Source organism: Anarhichas minor, unplaced genomic scaffold (genome assembly GCF_050575085.1).
Source record: "Anarhichas minor isolate MPS153535 unplaced genomic scaffold, ASM5057508v1 ptg000007l, whole genome shotgun sequence".
Lineage (NCBI taxonomy): Eukaryota > Metazoa > Chordata > Actinopteri > Perciformes > Anarhichadidae > Anarhichas > Anarhichas minor.
This window is the reverse complement of record NW_027466453.1, coordinates 15,792,616-15,813,627: the sequence shown is the minus strand read 5'-3', so window position 1 is coordinate 15,813,627 and position 21,012 is coordinate 15,792,616. Positions and strand designations below refer to the sequence as shown.

Sequence of the window (21,012 nt, the reverse complement as noted above, 5' to 3'; positions counted from 1 at the left end):
TAAATGCAGGCTGACACTGTCACTTCCGCAAAAGCCTAATGTTGCCTAAATGCTTAATGATGTGTCTTTTTTTGGAAAATCCCTCCCTCATCAACCCAGTCCTGGCAAGTTATAATAATAATTGTCAAATCGGTTTAATTTAGAAATAAAATATAGCCTTTCGGTCTTCCCTAATTAACTACTCTGATTTGTCCCTCAGGGGGAAATACACAGGGCTTTGTTGTTTAGGAATATTAAGTACTGCAAACTATTAGCATAATGGAAAAAGAATCATGAATGTACACCCAAATGCCTTCAAACTGTGGATTTTTATAGCCTCTAAGAATGGCTTTGAATGACGTTTGAGTGATTTTACGTTTGGATTTTTTTTTTATAGTCTTCAAATTAGGGGAAACGTTTCCTGGAACATATTTATTACACATTGTCTTCAGGTTTTAAGATAGTGCTTCAAACTTTTTCATCAACTCAATTTTCCTTTAAAATTTTTGAATTTAACGAATAAACTCAGAGGGAAACAGCAGTATTGCTTTATTTAACAGTTAAGTAGCAGTAATATACCTGGAAATTCGGGTCTCTTTTGTATAAACTAGAATCGAATAGTCTGCAGTCGATGAAAAAAAACAATCTTTCTATGCAAATCAATAGACATTTCACTAAGATCATGAGCTTATAGAGACAGCTTCGCTCAATTAAAGCTGAGGAGTGTATTTTTTTCTAAAGCATCACAACCATGAATAGAAGCTGTCCCGCTGGTTTCATCCTTTTTGTTGTATTCTATAGCATGTATAGGCAGGCCATATAAGAAAATAATATTGCTCTAACACTCTCTTTTGCACATTTGAGCTTAAGGGCGATTTCCTCTTTGAACAGCCCAGATATATATTAGCTTATATTTTCAAGAAATGAACAATTATTTCAAATCATCAACAATCAAATCACACAGTAACTCAAGTATTTTACATGTGGGAGTTAATCTCCATAGAACACCATGTTAAAATGTCCAACTTTACAGAATAAATAAACATGTTCACACGAAAAAATGTTTTGGTCTCTATAGCTAATATCCTCGGTCATGACATCTGTTCGAGAGCATTTTTATAATATTCACCCATTTATAATGTATTGAGGATTAAAATGAGTCATAATTGAGGGCGTTGGCCACTTTAAGAGAAAGGTGGGTGCCCTCTCAGGTCGCTGTATCTTGTGCTGCGTCACCCGGTCCCGCCCTTTGCTCCAACGATAATCCACCTCTTTGCCCATTTTCTGATAAACCAGGAATTAGGTTGTCGCTGCCAAAATGGCCACGGCCGGAGTCACCAGCTTCACAACAGCTCCTCAGAAAGCTATGGTTGACGTCATGAGACTACGTCCATATTTTATACAGACTACGCTCCCTGCATGGCAAGTCCAAGACAGTTAACAGCTCCATCTGGAGTCTGTGTGCAGATGAACAGCTAACGGCCTCTACAACTTTCCTGATGATTGATGCAGAAAATAAACATTAAGCAAATAAGCAGCCTTGTTGGTTGGCCCCATTAAAACAGCTATTTTCAGACAGCCCAGGGTCAACATTACAAAATGTAATTAAAACTGCATTATAAGGATATTAATTGAATGTACCATGATACAAAAAGACCACATGGAGACGTAAAACTCATAAAGGCTTTAAAAACTTGCCGATGGACGCTGTGTATCAATAAGGTTTTCCAAAAGGTCGGCTCATGATGAACAAATTGAACATACAAGCAGCACAGAGACAGATTGATTGTTCGTATATTCTGAATACTTTTAAGACTAGTTCATCTTCTGACCTAAACAGACAGCGGCAGCCACAGAGTCGCCACTCTGGACATAATCTCATTCATGCCCCCCCACGCACACATATACACACACACACACACACACACACACACACACACACACACACAGGTTCTGACTCATCTTTGTTATCAGAGGTGAAGTATTGATTCAGCTTGGTTGAGAGCTCCTGTGGGCCACAAACACCACACACGGAGGTCGCACTCCTGTTACCTTGAGAGAGTTCTCCGATCGATCCACCAGCTTGTTGTCATCAGACGGACGAAGTCGGCAACTGACTCCAATCTGATATGATCTCGGTGCACAAGCCAATAGACTACAAGCTTGATATAGAAAGGCAAGAGGTGCATGCAAACGGCTTGAAGCCAGAGTGACTCATCTGAGCAAGAGGAGAAAAAAAGAGCTTGGAGACAAAACAGGACTGTTCAGAAAAAAAAAAAAACTCATGTATTTTCAATGTAATCCTGTATTCAACAGCAGTCTGATTGTCTTTGAGATATTTTAACAACTGGCAGAGACAGCCAGAAGGGAAATTAAAACAATGATGCACATCATGCCAAATCAAGGCGAAGTAAAATATTTTTTCCAAATTTCACAATAATAAAAAGTATGAAACAAGTGCTCTGATTACTAGACTGAACATTCGTAATATATTCTCCAGGTGGTCACTTTTCTATAAGACACGTTTCACAGGAAGAGAAGTATTACACAAAACAGCACAGTAGTTCATAAGGAAACAATTCACTGCACCTCAGATTTACCTGTAAATATAATAGAAAGATTCGTATGGTAACTTTGATCTTTTAAAACTAACAAAAATCTCCAGCAACCCTTTATGTTCTGCATTGTAGTGATTGCATGTGTGCGCTGTATTTCTGCACTCAGCTGGTGCTTTGTACTTGCCATCACGTGGTGAACATGTTCGCTTTTTCTTTCAATTAGTTTAGATTAAACAAACTTAAGCGAGGACATTGGATCACTGCAGCAAATGTAATAATGTAAACACACTAACAGAATATGAAATAAGCAATACAAGACAAGGGCCATTTAAGGACACCTTGGGGACACAAAGAATTGGAAAAATAGCATTAACTGCTGCATCTGGCATTTTGAAAAAGGAAGAAAAGTGTACCATCTACACGGTGGCGGGTCCATGGTTTATCAGATATCCATAGTCTGCAGTTTATTCTGTGCATCATTTAATCCTGAGATACTGAGTAATATAATGCTGTTAATGCTGTGTCTCTGATATTGCGTCCTCCCCATACATATGAATGAGAGTGAACTGAAAAAGATGCAAATGACGGAGGCAGAGATAGTGCACTTCAGGGATTTATTAACCAAAATATAAGATGCAAAGGCAACAGGCAAACATTTCCAACCAGGAGCAGGCAAGATAATCCAAAATACAGAGGTCAGGCAATAAGGTCCAAAACAGGTTGAACGGCAAAAAGCTGGAAAGCTAGGCCATGCACCTCACTCGACAACCTGGTGGAGGAACAATGGACCTGGGCCGGTGTGTATTTATATCAAGCGGCTGATGACGCAATGAGATGCAGGTGGGGAGATTGGAAGAGAAGCTCAGGTGAGAGCAAAGAGGTAATTATAGGGCAGTGGCGGGATCTGCAATGAAAGGACAAAAAGTCTGAAGGCATCTGGTGGACAGGTGAAGTTTAACGTCGGAGAGGCCTGGGATGGAGGGCATGGCTGAGAAGATGGCCGGGGAGGCAGAAGGAGCAGGAATATGCACAAGTGAGGCAAACAGTGTGAGACTGGGAGCTCAGTGTTATTCATTAGCTTCTGCTTAGTTACTGTCCCCTTTAGTCTGGTTTAACACGTTTACGGTTGGTGCTTCTTCTGTAATGCCAACAGCTTTTGTTGACATCTACAAAAAGAAACCGTTTTACAATTCGGACAGACACCTGAAAATTTGGTGGGCATGGTCGAAATAGTTTTTGTTGACGTCGTGGTTAACCTTGAAAATGAGAGCTGGTATTGCCTGCATTGGAAAAAATGCATGTGTAAATGAGCCATATCGTGGAAGTGCCATTACACACCGCTGTCCCTGCAGGGCAAGCCTCTATACACGGCTGTGTGACTGTTTACTTATACACTCACAAATCTCATACATCTACCCATTTGGTCTGGTTAGGACCGGTCAAACAAGGCCAATAAATAACACGTCATCAACTCCCTAGTGTCCCTTTTCCATTCCTCTCTCTGTCTCTCACACACAGTGGGAACAAATAAGTTAGTATTATGATTCACTGGAAGCTCTATATATGAAGAAAACAAAAAAGGGGCTGCAATGTGTATTTTTTCAACAAAATCCGGTGTTGTGCTGTGAGATGATTACAACCACATGGGTGGGACTTTCCCATCCAAAGGCGGGGTGATGCTTTCCACATAAATAGTCGCGGTGCGTCGAGGCACTTCAATGAACCTGTGAGAGACACCTCGTCAGCTGAGCGACGCATTTCTTCGTGCGCAGGATTTCCGTCAAACTCAAGCTGTGCGTAAAATCCTGGAAGATGTTGCTTTTTGCGCCTCTGTAAATGGAAATCTGAACTTGCCGACACCAAGAAAATGCCTCAAGATGAAAAGTCAAGTGTGAGGTGGTTTCTCTTTCAAGCGGCCAGGGAAAAGAGCGAGAGAGTTGATTTTGACCGCAGAGAAAACCTCATGAATACCGCGGGAGACGCGCATCACGCCATCCGATAGTGGAGAGGATAAGGCGCACAGGAGCGCACAGGTAAGTTGAATCCAATCTACGAATGGCACGGCATTTAAAATGAAACAACGTGTTTATGAAATAAAATTAATTTGAATTCGCAGTTGAAATAGTATTTTTTTTTTTCTAACAGTATTACACGTGTGTTTGGAAAACTGTTATGAGCCTCAAAACGTTTATTTTTCAAACTAAGATGATTTAATAAGCCGAGCATCTCATGACTGGGGGCTACAGCTATTATAGTTTGGTGGACAATAATGTCAAGCCCCATGCAGCCTAAAGGGGATAGGGGCTTCAAGTGTTTGTTTTCTCAACAACATGCTGCGGGCTGCGCGTCACTCCCGTGTTTTGAAGCGCGGTTCAGTGAATCTTTAGGTCACACCATTTATTTGTGCAACACATTTCCACAGCCTCAGGTTTCAACGTCTGACAACTGTTATAGGGTAATTATTATTTTAGGTCACCCGCAAGGCACCAGGTAAGGACATATAGATGCAGTTTCACAAAGACATGATGAAGTTAATTATGATAGGGTGCCAATTGGCCATTGTTCTAGTTTCAGACTATATGTTAATGCATTATACTACATTAATATATATTAGAGATACCTTCAACAACCTTGAGACCCAATACAAAATATGATACGGGGTTCAGTTTGGTGATCTTATTTTCAATCAATAGACAATTCTTACAGTTTACATAAAATTAAATAAAAAAGTTAAGATGTCCTCATTAAATTAAACAACATCCAGTACAATTTTGAGGTACTTGTACTTGGGTATAGTTTAATTATACTACTACTCCACTACATTTCAGAGTTGGTGTTACTTACTTAGCAGACGATACAAAATATAAATCAAGTAAAAAATTGGAATATATTGTTATAGATTAAGTTACCCTGCACCTATATGAAGTCATTTTAATTAGCTCCCCCATTACCAGCTGCAACAGTAAAGTGATAATGCATCTTTACTTATGAACAGTTTTACTTTTGGTGCTCAAGTATATTATGCTTTTGTATTTTTACCTAGATGTGAAATGCAGGAAAAATTACTGTGTTCAGCTGCAAGCATGCAGGCAACTTGCCAAAATAACTTGCTGAACATGTTTGGCCCCAAAATCCACTTAATGTAACATTATCACTGTTATCCTCATGTGTCCCATGGAATAATTTGCCGTAGCCTATTATTTACTATACAGCCTATATTAAACTTTATTTATAGCACTGTTCAAAACACTGTTACAAAGCGCTTTACAATGGGGAAAAAAGACATTTAAAATACAAAGACAATAAGATGGATAGAGTAACACACAGTAAAACAGACTAAAATATACAGAAAATCACAGAAAAGCAATTAAAAAATGTGTTTGGTTTGCAAAAGTGACAAAAAAGATGTGTGCAGTCCTGATGTCCTCAGGTCATTTCACAAATTAGGAGCCGTGGGAGCAAAGGCTCTATCACCTTAAAGGGACACAGGGCAATAAGAGAACTTGGGGCGAGGACTTTCAGGGTAATCAATAATATCTTAAAATCAATTTTGAAAGCAACAAGTAGCCAGTGTAAGGAAGCCAGGATTGGTGAGATGTGTTTATGTTTCCTTGTCGGAGTCTAAATCTTAGCAGCAGAGTCTTGGATGAGCTGGAGCCATGACATGCGATATTTGGGTGATCTTGACCTATGGACAATGTCTCTATCTTAACAGCATTGAGCTGCAGGACATTTTGTGATATCCACTAGCAGAGGTCTTAAGGCAGTTTCGCAGGTTGACAGTGTAGATGGTTGTTTCCAGAGTCACAGTTTAAATAGTTGGAAAATGTAAACTGATATTATGACCAAGAGGGAGCATATAAATGGAAAAGAGAACTGGACCCAGCACAGATCCCACAGTGAAGACCTGTAGCTGACCTGTTAGAGATACCAAAGCAGAAACACCTGCCTTTTAATCATTGCAGAGCAGAGCCACTGATACCGACCCAGATCTCAAAACGGTCCAAGAGGATATCATGGTCAATATTATCTAATGCTGAGCTTAAATCCAAGAAAACAAGAATAGAGTTATGGCCAGCATCAGCTGACAGCAATAAGTCATTTACGACCCCTAAAACGAGCGGTTAAAAATATTCTGTTCGAATAAAATCCCTTTCTAAACCTTAGCTAACAATGGGAGCTAAAATGATCAAGACCCGAAGAATCAAGATATAGCCTTTTTAAAAGTGGTTGAACAAGAGCAATTTTTACATCATGATAATTTAAACGAATGAATCAGAAAACCTTTCACGGATCCCCTGGCAGAGTGCCACAGACACCACTTTGAGAAAAATGCTTGAGCTCCTTAATGTTGTGGGCTCCTCGCCACTTGGCTGAAGGCATTTTGTTTCTGCCGCATGATGGACATCTTAATCTAACTGCAGTGACAGTATTGAAACGCGTATGTCATCTTCTTCTAAAGTGCAACTTCCCATTAACAGAAATGGCAAGTTGGCCACTGGCCCAGACAATTCAGTGGAAAGTTTCTCTTGTCTCCTGGTAAACATGGGCATACAGCCCAGAATGCCTCCTGCCCAAGTATTGGTGCAAAAAGGTCGACGTAACACAAATACTCTAAAGAAGAACTTCACAAGCCATAGAACACCCACAATAATAAACTACCGGTATGTTTTTGTTTTAGCATAGATTGCTAAGTATCCCATATGATTGTACATTTGTCTGTTTCTCATGAAATATTTCCTACTGTAATCCAAACAGACACCAGCACTCCCTCCTTCAACATGGATGGCTACTACAATTCGACGTTGACATCCGAGAATGTCAGCTCGTCTCCCCCCCAGCCCAACTCCAACCAAAGCTCGGACGCGCTAATGCCCTTCAATGTTTTCACCGCAGTTATCTACACCATCGTCTTCATTGTGGGCCTTCTGGGTAACACGCTGGTCATCTATGTGGTGATCCGCTACACCAAGATGAAGACTGTAACCAACCTGTACATCCTCAATTTAGCCTTGGCAGATGAACTCTACATCCTGGGAATTCCCTTCCTAGGCACCAATAGTGTGCTTTCCTACTGGCCGTATGGGGATTTCTTCTGTAAGCTGTGCATGACTGCTGATGCCATGAGCCAGTTCGCCTCCACCTTTTGCCTCACGTTGATGAGCATCGATCGCTACCTGGCTGTGGTTCATCCTATTCGCAGTGCCAAATGGAGGAAGCCACAGGTGGCCAAGATTTTAAATGGCGTGGTGTGGGTTGTGTCCTTTCTGATTGTGCTGCCGGTCACAATCTATTCAAATGTACAGGAGGAGTTGAACGCCTGCAACATAACATGGCCTGAGCCGCATGAATTGCAGTCCATTATCTTCATCCTCTACACATCCATACTGGGCTTCTTTGGTCCTGTGGTCGTCATCAGCATCTGCTACCTGCTGATCGTCATCAAGGTAACGCAACAGATAAAATTGGCCTCTGGCTTTTATCGGTGCCTAAATAAAACGATTTTAAGTTTCTGCTCTCAAAATCTCATAAAACCTTTTCAAATGACCATCTCCATTACAGGTGAGGTCAGCAGGTGTGCGTGCAGGCCTGACTAAGCGACGCAAGTCGGAGCGAAAGGTGACGCGCATGGTGGTGATCATCGTGTTGGTGTTTGTACTGTGTTGGCTGCCCTTCTTCACTACCAACCTTGTCAACCTAGTTTATATCATCCCTGAGTCTGCTGAGTCTGCTGCAGTCTACTTCTTCCTGGTCATCCTCACCTACGTTAACTCCTGCGCCAACCCAATCCTCTATGGCTTCCTCTCCGAAAACTTCAAGCAGAGCTTCCAGAAGGTGCTCTGCATCCACAAACCAAATGGTGTTGGCACTACAGGCCAGAGTGGAGGTAGACAGACTGCATCCACGGGAAACCACATTTCTGTTCTACCCCCCAGAAGTCACACACAGAATGGAAAAATGCAGAGCATTCAGGTATTGTGCAAACAATATTCATGTGATCCGTGTAATTTCTGAATAAGCAACCCAAACTCACGGAAAGGCTTATAAATGACACGACATTTCAGAAATTTCCGTCATATATATACTACAGAGAAACTGCTTATAGTGTGTCACTTAACGCCACGTGGTTACCCTGAAACCATTGCGGGTAAACAACGACCACAGTTAGGTTTAAGCAACAAAACCACTTAGGTTTAAGAAAAACATCATTGTTGGGCTTAATATAACTATGTGACCTAAGTAAAATTCCTACGTAAACAACGTCACATAAGTACAGAAAACACGCCACAAAAGGGAGAAGTAATTATTGTGCTTTAAATAAATGTAACATTTTAATTATCTTATTGAAAGGCTTATTTAACAGCAATACGTCTCAGTTATATTTATACTTTGGGACCATACTATACCCAAACCAAATCTGCAGTGTACATGTGCACAAGTGCCATTGGCAGCCCCTACTGTCAAGTGCTCTGTGTCCCTAATGACTGAAAATGTAAAAATGTGACTTTCAGAGATGAAGCCCACTTTATGTAACAGACAGGAAAGAACGGAGCCCCAAGTTATAACTCTCAACAAAAACATTGCCACTAATTCCTTCATTGACAACAGGAGCAATAACTTGTGTCAACGTCTGTCATTCAGTCTTTATTGTACCCCTCATCTCTGCATCGGTGTTCTTGTTTCAGGAGCCTGTCCAGATGGAAGTTATTGGAGACCTTGAGCTTCAAAAAAATGAGTTGATTGGCCAGCCATGAGTTTTCAAGCTGACCCTCCATGTATTAGAGCGCTGCAACATGGGACTTGGATGATTTATTTATTTTATGGATTGGTATTTCCTGTCTTTATTGCGGATCTTCCCTCACTGACGGACATTTGTGGAGTGGACCAGATCTCAGCATTCGTGTTTGTTCTTCATGTCTTTGTACTGTAACTGGGTTGACTGCATTTTACAAAGCATCGCTTTATGTAAAGATGTAAGATATCAGTACAATGCAAAATACAGTCATGAGACTGTAAAATGCTGTAAATTCTCCAATAGCTTTATTTACCTTAACTGCTGACAAAAAAAACAACCAAACTTTTATTTTCAAAGAGGGTTTTTCAGTTTTATATTTTATCATATTTTAGCAAGAAACCCTTGTTTTCTCATGTGCTTTTCTTTTATTGGCTGCTGATGCTTTTTGCTATTATAGTTAACCTGTTATCGTGATAAGTTGATCAGTATAATGTACATTTCCCAGCACTAAGACACATCTGTTCAGGACGTGTTGAGTTGTCCTTCTGGAATAAACAATGAGTGAGAACAGGGTTTCTGTTATAGCAATAGATTGACAATTTTGGAAATATGCTTATTTACGTTTGCCTGAGAATTACATGACAAGAAAGATACCACTCTCATATCTGCCCATTTAACGGGATATAAAGCTACAGTGAGCAGTAGGTTAGCTTAGCTTAGCACAAAGACAGGAAACAACTAGCCTCCAGCCACCAGCACCTCCAAGCAAAGCAAAGAAATATGTCTGATAATCCCCCATAAAACAGCGGATTGTTGTTTTTTTGCTTTAGTACGCGTTACCCAAAGAGATAATGTTTAATAACGCCGCCTGTCATATAAAACCGCTCTAACTTCCGTTTCACTGTGACTTTAACGGTCAGACTATAGTGAGTCGTATTGATCTACTCATCCAACTCTGAGCAAGAGTGTATTACCCAAAAACCTGTCCTTTTAAGAAGACAAACTATGAAATTAGTGCTGTGGAAATGTTATGCTGAATTTATCATGTGAGCCATGATAATACAGGTAATTCCCCACCCCCCTCACCACGCCCTTTTGTATGGCGTCAGGCTATTATTTGAGACTCAACCATTGTTCTCTCTTTGATTTGAAATTAAAGTATTTGTGCTTTAGCTAGAGTGTGCACTTATCTGTCGGTTAATTGTAAACGTGGGAAGTGTTTTTGATGGTCATGACGAATATATTTATTTTGGCCTGTTGGGTTTTGAAAGGCCTTCTGTGACATTTTGACTTCAATGTTACAAAGCTGTGAAGAAATGCCTTCAGGTAGCTCAGCCAAGTATTTATCTCCTCTCTCTCACATGTCGAAAACAACATCTGCCGGAGTGGATGCCACAGTGAAGTAAAGCCACCGTTTAGCTGCTGGACTATGAGCTTTAACATGCGGTGGCAACATTTTTGGGAAGTTGCTGGACAACACCGAGGCATCTTCATATTGTTAAGACAAGTAAGACCACGTTAACGTGTGTTTATGGTGAGTGTTTTAAAAACGACTCGCTAAAATGGAACTTTACATGGATATCTTACAGGAGACATTTTGTGTGTGTTGGAAACAGTGGGAATTTTAACATAATTGGTCATCATTATTAATATGGAATCTTTTCAATGATTTTTTTCAATATCACGGCAGGTTTATGTTTCCGACTGAAGCACTTTATTGCTATTTCCAGTTGAAACAGAACAGTATGGCTTAAACCACTTCAGTTTCATTTTTTTGATTTTTAGAAAATGAAGTTTAAAGTAGTTTTAATGCAAAAGCAGTAAACAAGAAGAAGACATATCAGGTCATTGGACCAGATGGTATTCCACAAAAATACATTTACATAAAATTCTAATGTCAGCTAAATGACGGGAGGCGGTTCAAAGTTTCCCAGTGAGCTGACTTCTTGTTTGTTATTAATGGTGGTGGGGGTTTGTTTCACTGTTTCTTTATTAAATGCAACCGTGTAAAACACAGTGTGGGGTGCAAATTGTTTAAAACATTATTTCTTTTTATCTTAATAAGACAATAAGCACGTTGAAAGAGTTACTGGTCTCTGTTATCTTTCCCCTTCTCCGTACTGGTTGTAAAGGGCTGTAGACAAAATCCACAGCCCTCATTCTGAGTATGTGAGCAAACCGTTGCTTATTTACACATCCCTCAGTTAGCTCATGCAGGTTCATAAAGTGAGCACTGACTACATCAATATCCGCCATTACCTTCAGTGAAGCTTATAATACAGTCTAGGAAATTAATCATCAACCATGTATGTCTTCTACTATTTCCTCTCTTTTTTGCTGCCTCCTCTATATACTGTACTTCTATCACATTTACTCTGCTGTCTTAGCCGCTATTCTTTGTCTGTTTACTGACAACCTGTTTTCGTGGCTGGGTGTGGGGGTAGAAACACACTCTGTGCCTTCTGCAGCCTCTGGTCACCTTGGTGTTTGCGGTCATTCTGCTTTGAGTCCATCAACCTCAATGTCAAGTGAAAGAACCAGTATTATTATCTTGAGGGGAAAAGAGCACATGACACTAGAACAGATTTTTGTTTTGCCTCTCTGAGAAGAACGTGATCAAATGTTTTGACACTGAGTAAAATAACGACTGTGGTACAAACAAACATACACTCACTTATTCTGCATTTTCCTCAAATTGTGACAGAAATTAGTATAATTAACAAACAAACTTCAGAGGTGTTTTAATGGCATTGATTTGTCACTCTGAAATGCCTGATGCTACGCTATGATTGGTCGCTCTTCATTCAAGGGCAGGACTAAGCTAAGGGTCAATTACACTGTGGCACAATAATGTCTTCAAATCCAATTCAGTTATGGTGGCGTTTTCTTGAGATAACGAGCAATTTATTTCTGGGAAGTAATTATTTTAAAACCACCGGAAAAATTCTGCCCGACTTAAAACTGTCTGTTCAAAGATCACACAAACGTCCTCATTCATTTACAAAGACAGCAAAGAGACACAAAACAACTACAAAAGGAGGCTGTATAACTGTCTTACTCATACGTAGGATAGGCGGTGGGGCCTTTGTATTGTCTCATAATCTGCCCATGTGTATATTGCAACACGAATGAGGTTTATTCTCATGAAAAGATAGTTCTGGTAGTTGATGCATGCAGCTAAGGTAAATATGGTCTTATTTTAAGAGGAAAAGCAACCTTTATTATATCTCTTTTTTATCTTTCTCTAGTGTGAAACTATAAAATATGTCTAGAGAGTGCAAGTAGTGATAAACAAAAGCTGTCAAAGAAAGAAAAGTAGTATTGGAAAATAAAAGCAGCATGAGGTTATCAGTTTGAAGACTATTCTCAATACCTCGTGAAGTTGCTTCACTTTAGTTATATCACATTCACAAATACTGAATTATTTCTGAGTAGCTTTTACAAGGTGCTTGAGTTTATTCAAAGCCATGTTGGTGCTCTGAGCTCAGCATCACTTTCAGGACATTAATCTATCATTAAAGGGCTTTCTGGGAAGACATCAATCAGAAACCAGTAAACTGACCACACATGGTTTTATGGACACACAAGATGTGTTTGTTGACGAGTCATTGAGAGGAGGAGGAGGAGGAGGAGTATTTCACCTCACAAAACAAACTACATGCCAGTCTGTGTAGTGACGGAGAAGAAAGGAATTTTAAAAATTCTTTTTTTGTCGGATTAAAGAGACACTATAAAATGTTGACATCTGAAAAGCACCGAGTGAATTGTGAAAGTTTCCGTATTCAAAGGATCGTACACACATGGGGCACATTTTGGAATGAGTGATTACAAAAAGATCTACTCTGTATTTACAAAACTACTAGAGTATGATTTATTTTTCCTTTCCTCTAAGAGAACCTATAACCTTTAAGTAGTTGATTAACACCTGATTTATACAATGTGTTTGTTAAAACATTTTTTACAAAAGAAGTTGTTAGAAATGTAAACAATGGGGGGAAAAATAAGAACATTTTCAAACACAAATTTTGAAATTCTCAGGTGATTCTCCAGTGTGAAATGACTGTAAAGGTATAGAGGGTACACCTGAACGAAGACCACTGACACTGAAACACTACTAATCACTACTTTTAAGATATCCTGCATGGTGCCAAGCTTAGAGCTTAGACGTTCAACCCGTTTCAGCAGCATCTTGGCTTTATTTGTCATCTGTATTGCATTGCAGCAAAACAACAACAAGCCAATATATTCTCCTAGTTTGTGGAGGCTTTTAGCTGCGAATGTCGGCACGTAGAGGAGCGAGGAGCATTAAGGGAATCAGAGGGAAGAGGAGAAGGAGTGTGTTGCCTCGATCCATTTTAATAATGTATAACAGATAACTGCTTCAGTAAACCAAACCCAGATACAATCTTAATGTCTATGCTTTCTTTGCCATTCATTATCGCTTGACCTCTCTCCCGGTTTCCTTTTCTGATTTTGAAGGAATTCGACATCATTTGGAAAGTGTCAAGGTTTTTTAAGTTATCATCTCCAGAAAACAGCATGCAGCGCTGGCAAGCCTGATATAATTAACAGGAATATACGGTCACAGAGACCTAGAGACTTTCAACTGTGTCACCAAACTGTCATTTTCCTCACACAGGTTTCTTTCTCACCTACACCCGTGATATTTAGGTGACTCTCTGTAAAACTGAACATACTGAAGTGGGAGTAGAGGCGGCATGGAGCGCAACAGCGTGTCAATTAAATCGGGACAAAAACTATGTAGCAGAGAGCGCATTTGTGCTTTTTCCACACTTTTACCAAATGATGTTCTCCCTCTCTCTCCCCCTCTCTCTCTCTCTCTCTCTTAGTTGTTATTTTGAAAGCTTTAACAAGAAGTTGTAGTATGGTATTCTGCCTTGACGCTAGGTGGAGTGGATGGTTGCTTTAAACTTTGCATTCCGAGTGTTCACTGCCCTCTAGTGGTCACCATGAGATACTGCGACACTACATCAGAGGCTACATTTGTATATTTGTATTAATATAAATAGTTGAATTGCTTGTTTTTTTGTTTTTACATATCGCAGTAATATCACAATTATATCTGATTTATAAATAGTTTAACTCTAGGCAATCATGTGTTTTATTATCAAACAACAGCACTATGTAAAGCATGTTTTAATTATGACATGTCACACCATATAGGCCTAATGATTTTACCGTTTCCTGGCGTCAATTTGGTGAGAAGAACTCAAAATAATGCCTGGTCTCCGGACCAGGACTGAGGACTTGCCACCCAGGGGCAGTATTGTATAACTTTGAAGCCTCTGTCTCTGCCCTGAATATTTCACTTTCCTCTTTGAAACAAATAGGTAGCCGGGCCAGAGAGAGGTGGTGCTATAGCGCACAAGGCGCTAACCCTGCGCAATCTACACTATAACTGCATGCATATTCTCCGACCGATTGTTATGGATAAATGTGGAGGAAGAGGTGAGCGCGCGGTGATCTTTTCGACTGAAGTAGATCAGTGATGCTCCGCTGGAGGTTCTGAAGTCTGTGCGCGCTGCGAAGGATCAGTTTTGGAGTCACCGGCAGTGCGCTTCAGCTGGACGCACGATCTGGAGGACTGGTCGCATCGTTTTCTTAAAGTTTGCTGCTTTTTGCATGTATTTTTAAGAGTGGAATCTCTTCTTTTTAAGTGCACTTGGAGTTGTTTGCATTGTGCTTTAGTCTTTCTTTAATATGGGGGAAAGCGTGCGCATCGGACACATATGTTTTCGCTCCGTGGAAGTTTAGCCGCGCGCCCGCTCTCCTAAACGCTCAATCTTTGCATTTTAATCATTACACTTCAACTGAACTCTGCAGGAGGCTTAAACACACCAGTGAGAGATGGCCACCGAGCGGAAACCACGGCTTTGTGTCATGACAAAAGCGCAGAACGGGTATGGATTTCACTTGCATGGCGAGAAAGGGAAGAGCGGACAATTCATCCGTAAGGTGGAGACCGGCTCCCCTGCAGAAGCGGTGGGGCTGCGCGCCGGGGACCGTGTGGTTGCAGTGAATGGGGTCAACGTGGAGAAAGAGACACACCACCAGGCAAGTTGACGTGCATTTATATTTGGGGTTTTACGTCATGCTACATACAGCACGAGCGTTAGTTGGCTGTGCAGTGGTGGGCTAGCTCCATATCAACAGGTCACACTGGCATCCTGGCACGTTTTCAGCCAATCACACATCCCTCCTCCTGGTATGATGGAGGGGGGGGGGGGGGGCATTGCAACTTTTTGGTTTGACATCAACAATTTCAAGAGACTAACCTTTACAGTCCCTTTGTTTGGATATAGCAGGTATGACCAAAAGAGGCTGAGATAACTGTTCAACTGTTTGTGTTTTGGCTGGTGGTCAGATAGACAGCAGATAATAATGTTACCATGCTCACAGAAGCAGAGGAACATCAACACCAACAACCTCTGAGTATGTAAGGTTTCTCTCTAATCTAACAAAAAAATAACAGTTGATCATTGTTTTTGAAGAACAATTCAGCTGCACAGAGTTGTTTAATTTAACACAAAGGTTGACACAAGAATCAGCTGCTTGTGTTGTCAGATAATGATGTTTGCTGACACCTTCATTGTTAGAGAGCCCAGCATGTTGAGGGATGTTTCTACAAAATGACTTATATGTAAAGGAATCATATGAAGGATTGATTCAGAGCATGTTTTGGACTCATACGTGATTTACAGACCCCATCCTTTTTTGTCGGACAGTCAAAGAGATGCAGTTTTCTTGGTAAGACAAGAACAAGCAACAAATCTCCACTTTTAAGAGACTGAAACCATCAAACGCTGGGCTTTTTGCTTGGAAAATGAATCTCCATCTTACAGTCTGATATTTTGGGCTATGCTTGTATTTCTATTACCAGGCTTTACACCCACACGTCTAAGAAAAGTGTGAATGTGTTAAATACTTTGGAAAGATGTTCGAGCGCTGACTGCTTTTAGAGAGACTGGATCACGAAATGATGTTCTCTTTGATGAGATTGGACTATTCTTCTATAGCTGCAGTCTATTGGTTCTCCGCAGCATTGACTCTTATGTTCTTTTATTGCTTCTTCAAACAAAATGACCAGTGTGTTGCCGTCCTCTGCCGTCCCTCAGGTGGTACAGCGGATCAAAGCCGTGGCCAACGAGACCAGGTTGCTGGTGGTGGATAATGAGACACACGAAAGTCTGCGCAGCCTCCGCCTCACAGCCACAGAGGAGATGGCCATCCTCGTGGCCGAGCATCCTTCCTCCTCCTCCTCCCTCCCAGCCTCCCCCTCACCACCCCCGTCGTCGGTCCCGTCCTCCCCCAGCAAGAAGCGGGAGAACGGCTCGGTGTCCAAGCAGCCGGTCACACTGAGCAGCCAGGTGCAGAAGCCCACCAGGAGGTCACCGTCGAAGGCTGCGAAGAAGGTAAGCTGGTCCTCCTCCACCACAGCAGAGACATGAGTGAACAGTCTCTACTTTGGTTCTCTGTAATGCTTCTGTTGGTTCAAAATTTGGACAAAGAGGTGTGTGATCTGTAGGTGGATCTATAATTATAAATCATTGAAGATGTGAGGTTCTCCTGATGTACTCAAATGAATCTCATTATTCTGTCAAGCTGCCAGCCTCCTGGACGGTATAAAGAAACGGAGGCCCGTTTTCAGGCTCATGGAAGCTGATCTCAAACGTATACATCTGTCAGATAGGCGTTTGAAGTTAACAGCTTATTTAGTGCATTAAAACTATCCGAAGCCCAAGTTGATATTGAAAGTGCTTGTTTTGTCCAATCAGCAGACCAAAACCTCAGTAGATTCTGTGACATCAAAGAAGACAAAGCAAATCAGCAAATATTCACATATTGCTGGAAATAGTGATTTTTATTTTTACAGTTTGGAAAATATGCTTATTGGCTTTCTTGCAGTGCGTTAGATGAGAAGATGAACACCACTCTAAATATGAAGCCATGGTCAGCAGCTGGTTAGCTGAGCTTAGCATAACAACTGGAAACAGCTAGCTTGGCTCTGTCCAAAGGTAACATAAATCAGCCTATTAACGCAAATTAGTACGTTTTATCTTGTTTGTTTAACTAATATGAAAACAGAATATGTCTTGGTCACATCCTGGAGTCCAGTACATAACCCTCTCACAACATGTAGTTTTTACACTTTGGTGTTTGTATAGAAATAAACAAACAGTAGTACAGCAACAGATAACTCGCTTTAGACTAAGTTTCCTCAGACCCTTAAAAAAAGCACTCTTAGAGATTTGTCAACTTCCAAACACAAGAATTAAAAATACTGAACGCATTAGCAAACAGATTGCAGACACTGAGTCATTCCTTTGAGCAGATTCTCCTCAGCTCAGACATGCTTTCACCTCAGACCTGTTCTCTCGATGCTTTGCCAGTTTCAGATTGGATTAGAGGATGTCATGCAAGTTTCCATCCTGTTCTGCAGCCTTCCATGCATGCGGCGTCATCTATGTCTGTTCATTAATGTGTGCGTGTGTCCTGAGGGAAGAACATGGCTCGCTGAAAGCACTCCAGATGTTGTGTTTGAGGTCAAAGAGGGCACGAGAGGTCAGAGGTCAGGATCCCTCAGATGTTAGGAATCTGCCAACGGACAACGCAGTGACTCTGCAGAACAGGAAATCCACAGAAATCGTAAAAGATATGTATGAATGAAGACGGCTGGCTGGGGGATTTTCTGAATGCCTTTGTGTGATAGATGTTGCATTTATTGTGAAATGATATTCCAGAGGGAATGTTGTTTTACAGGCCACTCACATCTCATCTTCCTGTGTTTATTTACACATACTCGTTGTCACAGTTGGTTTGCATAATGCTCAATAGTCATTTGATACATTTTAGTTTTGGGTTTTTATAATTCACTGCTGTGTTATTCCATGTCGACATGGAAAACAGGATGTGTTTCCGTCCGCTCTGCCTCTCCTGGAACGCAAAGATCTGATGGACTTCGGTTTCATGTGGCCCGTATCAGAGAGACGAGGCAGCTCAACTTCTGCTTTCTGCATTTACACAAACATGTGTTTTCACTTAGGTTGGCCCTGCCCATATGTGAGCGGCACTCAGGCACTATTTCTACAAGAGCAGTGACGGGGCCAATCAGTTAAATCTTAAATGTGTGTGTGTGTGTCTTTGTTCAGCTCTGGCTTTGTGACCTGTGGAGAGAAAGCCCAGTGCTTGGTGGGGTCGGATTGGCCCAGTTAAGGTTCAGGAAATGCTTATAGGTCTCCTGTTTCTCTCACTCTCTGTTCAGTGATTATAATAAAAGGATGGAAAGAAAGTTTAGCAGGACGAGCCAAAAGGCATCAGCAGTGCGAATGAAAAGCAGAAAAATTGGAGGACAGACTTTGAGCTGCTGTTGGAACATTGATTTGAAACAACATCATTTACACTTTGACTGACCATAAACCACCTTTTGTTAAAGCTGGAGCACTGGAACCTGCCTCTGTCACCCGATTGGTACCTTGAGAGTCTGCAAAGAGCTGGATGTCTCTGTTTCCTGTCCCATCTCAAAGGAGGCTGTTCCACCACGGATTTGCAGACTCAGTATTGACGCTGCACGCTGATACAGCAAATTACGTCTTGTGTGTAGTAGTCATTCATCCATGTGGCTGGCAAGGAGCTTTGGCAATCAGTGCAATCTAATTACCACCACAAAAGCAGAGGGGAAAACAGGCTGATCAGCAATTAAAACCATTCATCACCAAGTGAATAATCGGAGCTAAAAAGAATATATGTCTGATTTTTACAGCTGTAGAAGTTAACTCAGATCGCTGTGAGAAGTTTCAGCGAGACTTGCTGAGAGCAGCACATTTCTTCTCATATTTTTATGGTCAGGAAAAGGCGGGAGAGAAAGAATGAGGGAGCGATGGAGAGCAGACAGCCTTTGGACTGAGGGAACTCAAGAGTGGAAGCAGCCAATAACAACCTTGAAGATTTGTTGGAAGGAGTTTCAGGAAGTGGGCCCCCCTCAGTGGGGCAGTGGAGTGGGGAAAGCAAAGGTTTGCAGGGTAGCGGAGTCACTCGGAGAGTTGTTGAAGAGGTTTGATAGTACTTGGCACTGGGCCTACCGTATGTGAGCATGTCAGGGATGATGGGTGTCTTTGTGCCTTTGTGAGCAGCACCTTGTCTTCTGCTGAAGATTGTAAAATAGTCTGTAAACATTCAACGACCGATCAGACAGAGAACCAGATTAACTGGGCTGTGCAACACGGTTCATATTGTTTTATGATCTCCGCCAAGAAAATCATGCGATCACTCGTGTGTGCGTGCTGACTTCTCACTCGCTACTCTTAACTGTCCACCGGCCAGTAGGGGCCACAAGTGGTAACACAGCTTAGTGTATATCTGACGCCCTGCCAATCCTCTGCAGCCAGAGACACATCAACCTCACACTTACCTAAGCCTGAACAAATGCTTCAAGTCACAGTTACACCTGTGAGACAGAGCTGAGACTCGTGCCTGCAGAGCCGGCGCAAACATCTGCATAGATTAAAATGAGAGTGTATCTGTTGTGTTAAAAACAGGTCTGATACACTCTAGAAGGGGGAGATTGCACACTCTACGGAGTGCGTCTCATGACGTTTTTTTCAGTGTCAAAGTAATGCAGTGATATCTGACTGTACAGCCATGTGTACATTGCAAACAGGAACTGCTAATAGCTAATTCTGCATTATTTTAATGGTGGCAATTAACCAAAATGTTAACAAGTAAAGGCTAAAACTACAGATCATCTTGCGATGTGATCACACCAGCCTTAACGACAAAACAGGTCAGGGGCGTAAAGTGCCCCACTTCCTACCCCTGCCCCCACCCCCCTACTTACGTCGCCCTAGCTCAGACCACACCCATCTTCCAATTTAATCTCAACTACACACCTGTAAAGTTTGTGACTGCATCGGTCGTGGCGCTATCGCTGTGACAAAATCTGTTCACAGACATATAGTAAGGCAGTGGACTCAAATTGTGTCACCAAAACTTTGTGAATGTTTCCCCTCCTCTGTCAAAGCCAGAGGATTTGTTTTTGCAGCTACAAATTTCAGTCCAAGGTCCTAAAGGACACACAACATAGACTACACATTTACAGGCACATATACAAGGTCACAGCAGAAACATGGGTAGACTTGTAGCCTTTTCTGCAACTGTAATCACTTGCACATTTCTCTATTAAATGTTCCCACTAGTGGTTTTGTGTGTGTGTGTGTGTGTGTGTATGTGTGTGTGTGTGTGTGTGTGTGTGTGTGTGTGTGTGTGTGTGTGTGTGTGTGTGTGTGTGTGTGTGTGTGTGTGTGTGTGTGTGTGTGTGTGTGTGTGTTCCCTGGGTTACATGACACTGTCTGTATTTTTCCTCTGTTTTATTGCCACTCATCCACCAGGTCTCTTTTTTTTCGGCATTTCTAACTCAATTTCCCAAACTATAAATCATGACCAGTCAGCAAATTTCTCTATTTTGCTGATTTCTTCACCAAAGCTCTCCGGCACAAATACAGTTGAGCCATGTTGGGCTGTTAGAAATCCAATGTCCAGGTCTTAATAGGCCATTACTGTTGACCATGACCTACTGTGAATTACACAACGTTATATAAGCCTGTTCAGTGTACGGCTTGTAATAGCCCAGAGCTGTTTTGTTGTGGTATTTGGGCCTGAAGAAGGACCGATGTTGGAGAGAAATGCTGCTGTCACTGAGAACATCAAACATTTCTTAAGTCT

The 21,012-nt window shown here is 41.4% G+C and overlaps 2 protein-coding genes across 2 annotated transcripts in view; both read left to right on the top strand.

The window, feature by feature from the left end:
* Window positions 1–7,303: 7,303 nt before the first annotated feature.
* On the top strand, window positions 7,304–9,292 carry LOC142937803 (somatostatin receptor type 5-like). Its single transcript, XM_076080894.1, has 3 exons — window positions 7,304–7,984; window positions 8,100–8,510; window positions 9,224–9,292. Exons 1-3 carry the CDS (start codon window positions 7,319–7,321, stop codon window positions 9,290–9,292), a joined length of 1,146 nt encoding a protein of 381 aa, XP_075937009.1. The 5' UTR covers window positions 7,304–7,318.
* A 5,333-nt stretch (window positions 9,293–14,625) lies between these two features.
* LOC142944936 (Na(+)/H(+) exchange regulatory cofactor NHE-RF2) overlaps window positions 14,626–21,012 on the top strand; it is a 29,347-nt gene continuing 22,960 nt past the window's right edge. The window contains exons 1-2 of the mRNA XM_076086164.1: window positions 14,626–15,348; window positions 16,410–16,706. Of these exons, the coding sequence (XP_075942279.1) occupies window positions 15,142–15,348; window positions 16,410–16,706 (504 nt within the window). The 5' untranslated portion in view covers window positions 14,626–15,141. The remainder of the gene's footprint in view (window positions 15,349–16,409; window positions 16,707–21,012) is intronic.

Coding starts and splice junctions, on each gene's coding strand:
- LOC142937803 (XM_076080894.1), top strand. CDS start 7,319: ATGGATGGCTACTACAATTCGACGTTGACATCCGAGAATGTCAGCTCG. Junction 7,985..8,099: donor ACCTGCTGATCGTCATCAAG/GTAACGCAACAG, acceptor TCTCCATTACAG/GTGAGGTCAGCAGGTGTGCG. Junction 8,511..9,223: donor GAAAAATGCAGAGCATTCAG/GTATTGTGCAAA, acceptor TTCTTGTTTCAG/GAGCCTGTCCAGATGGAAGT.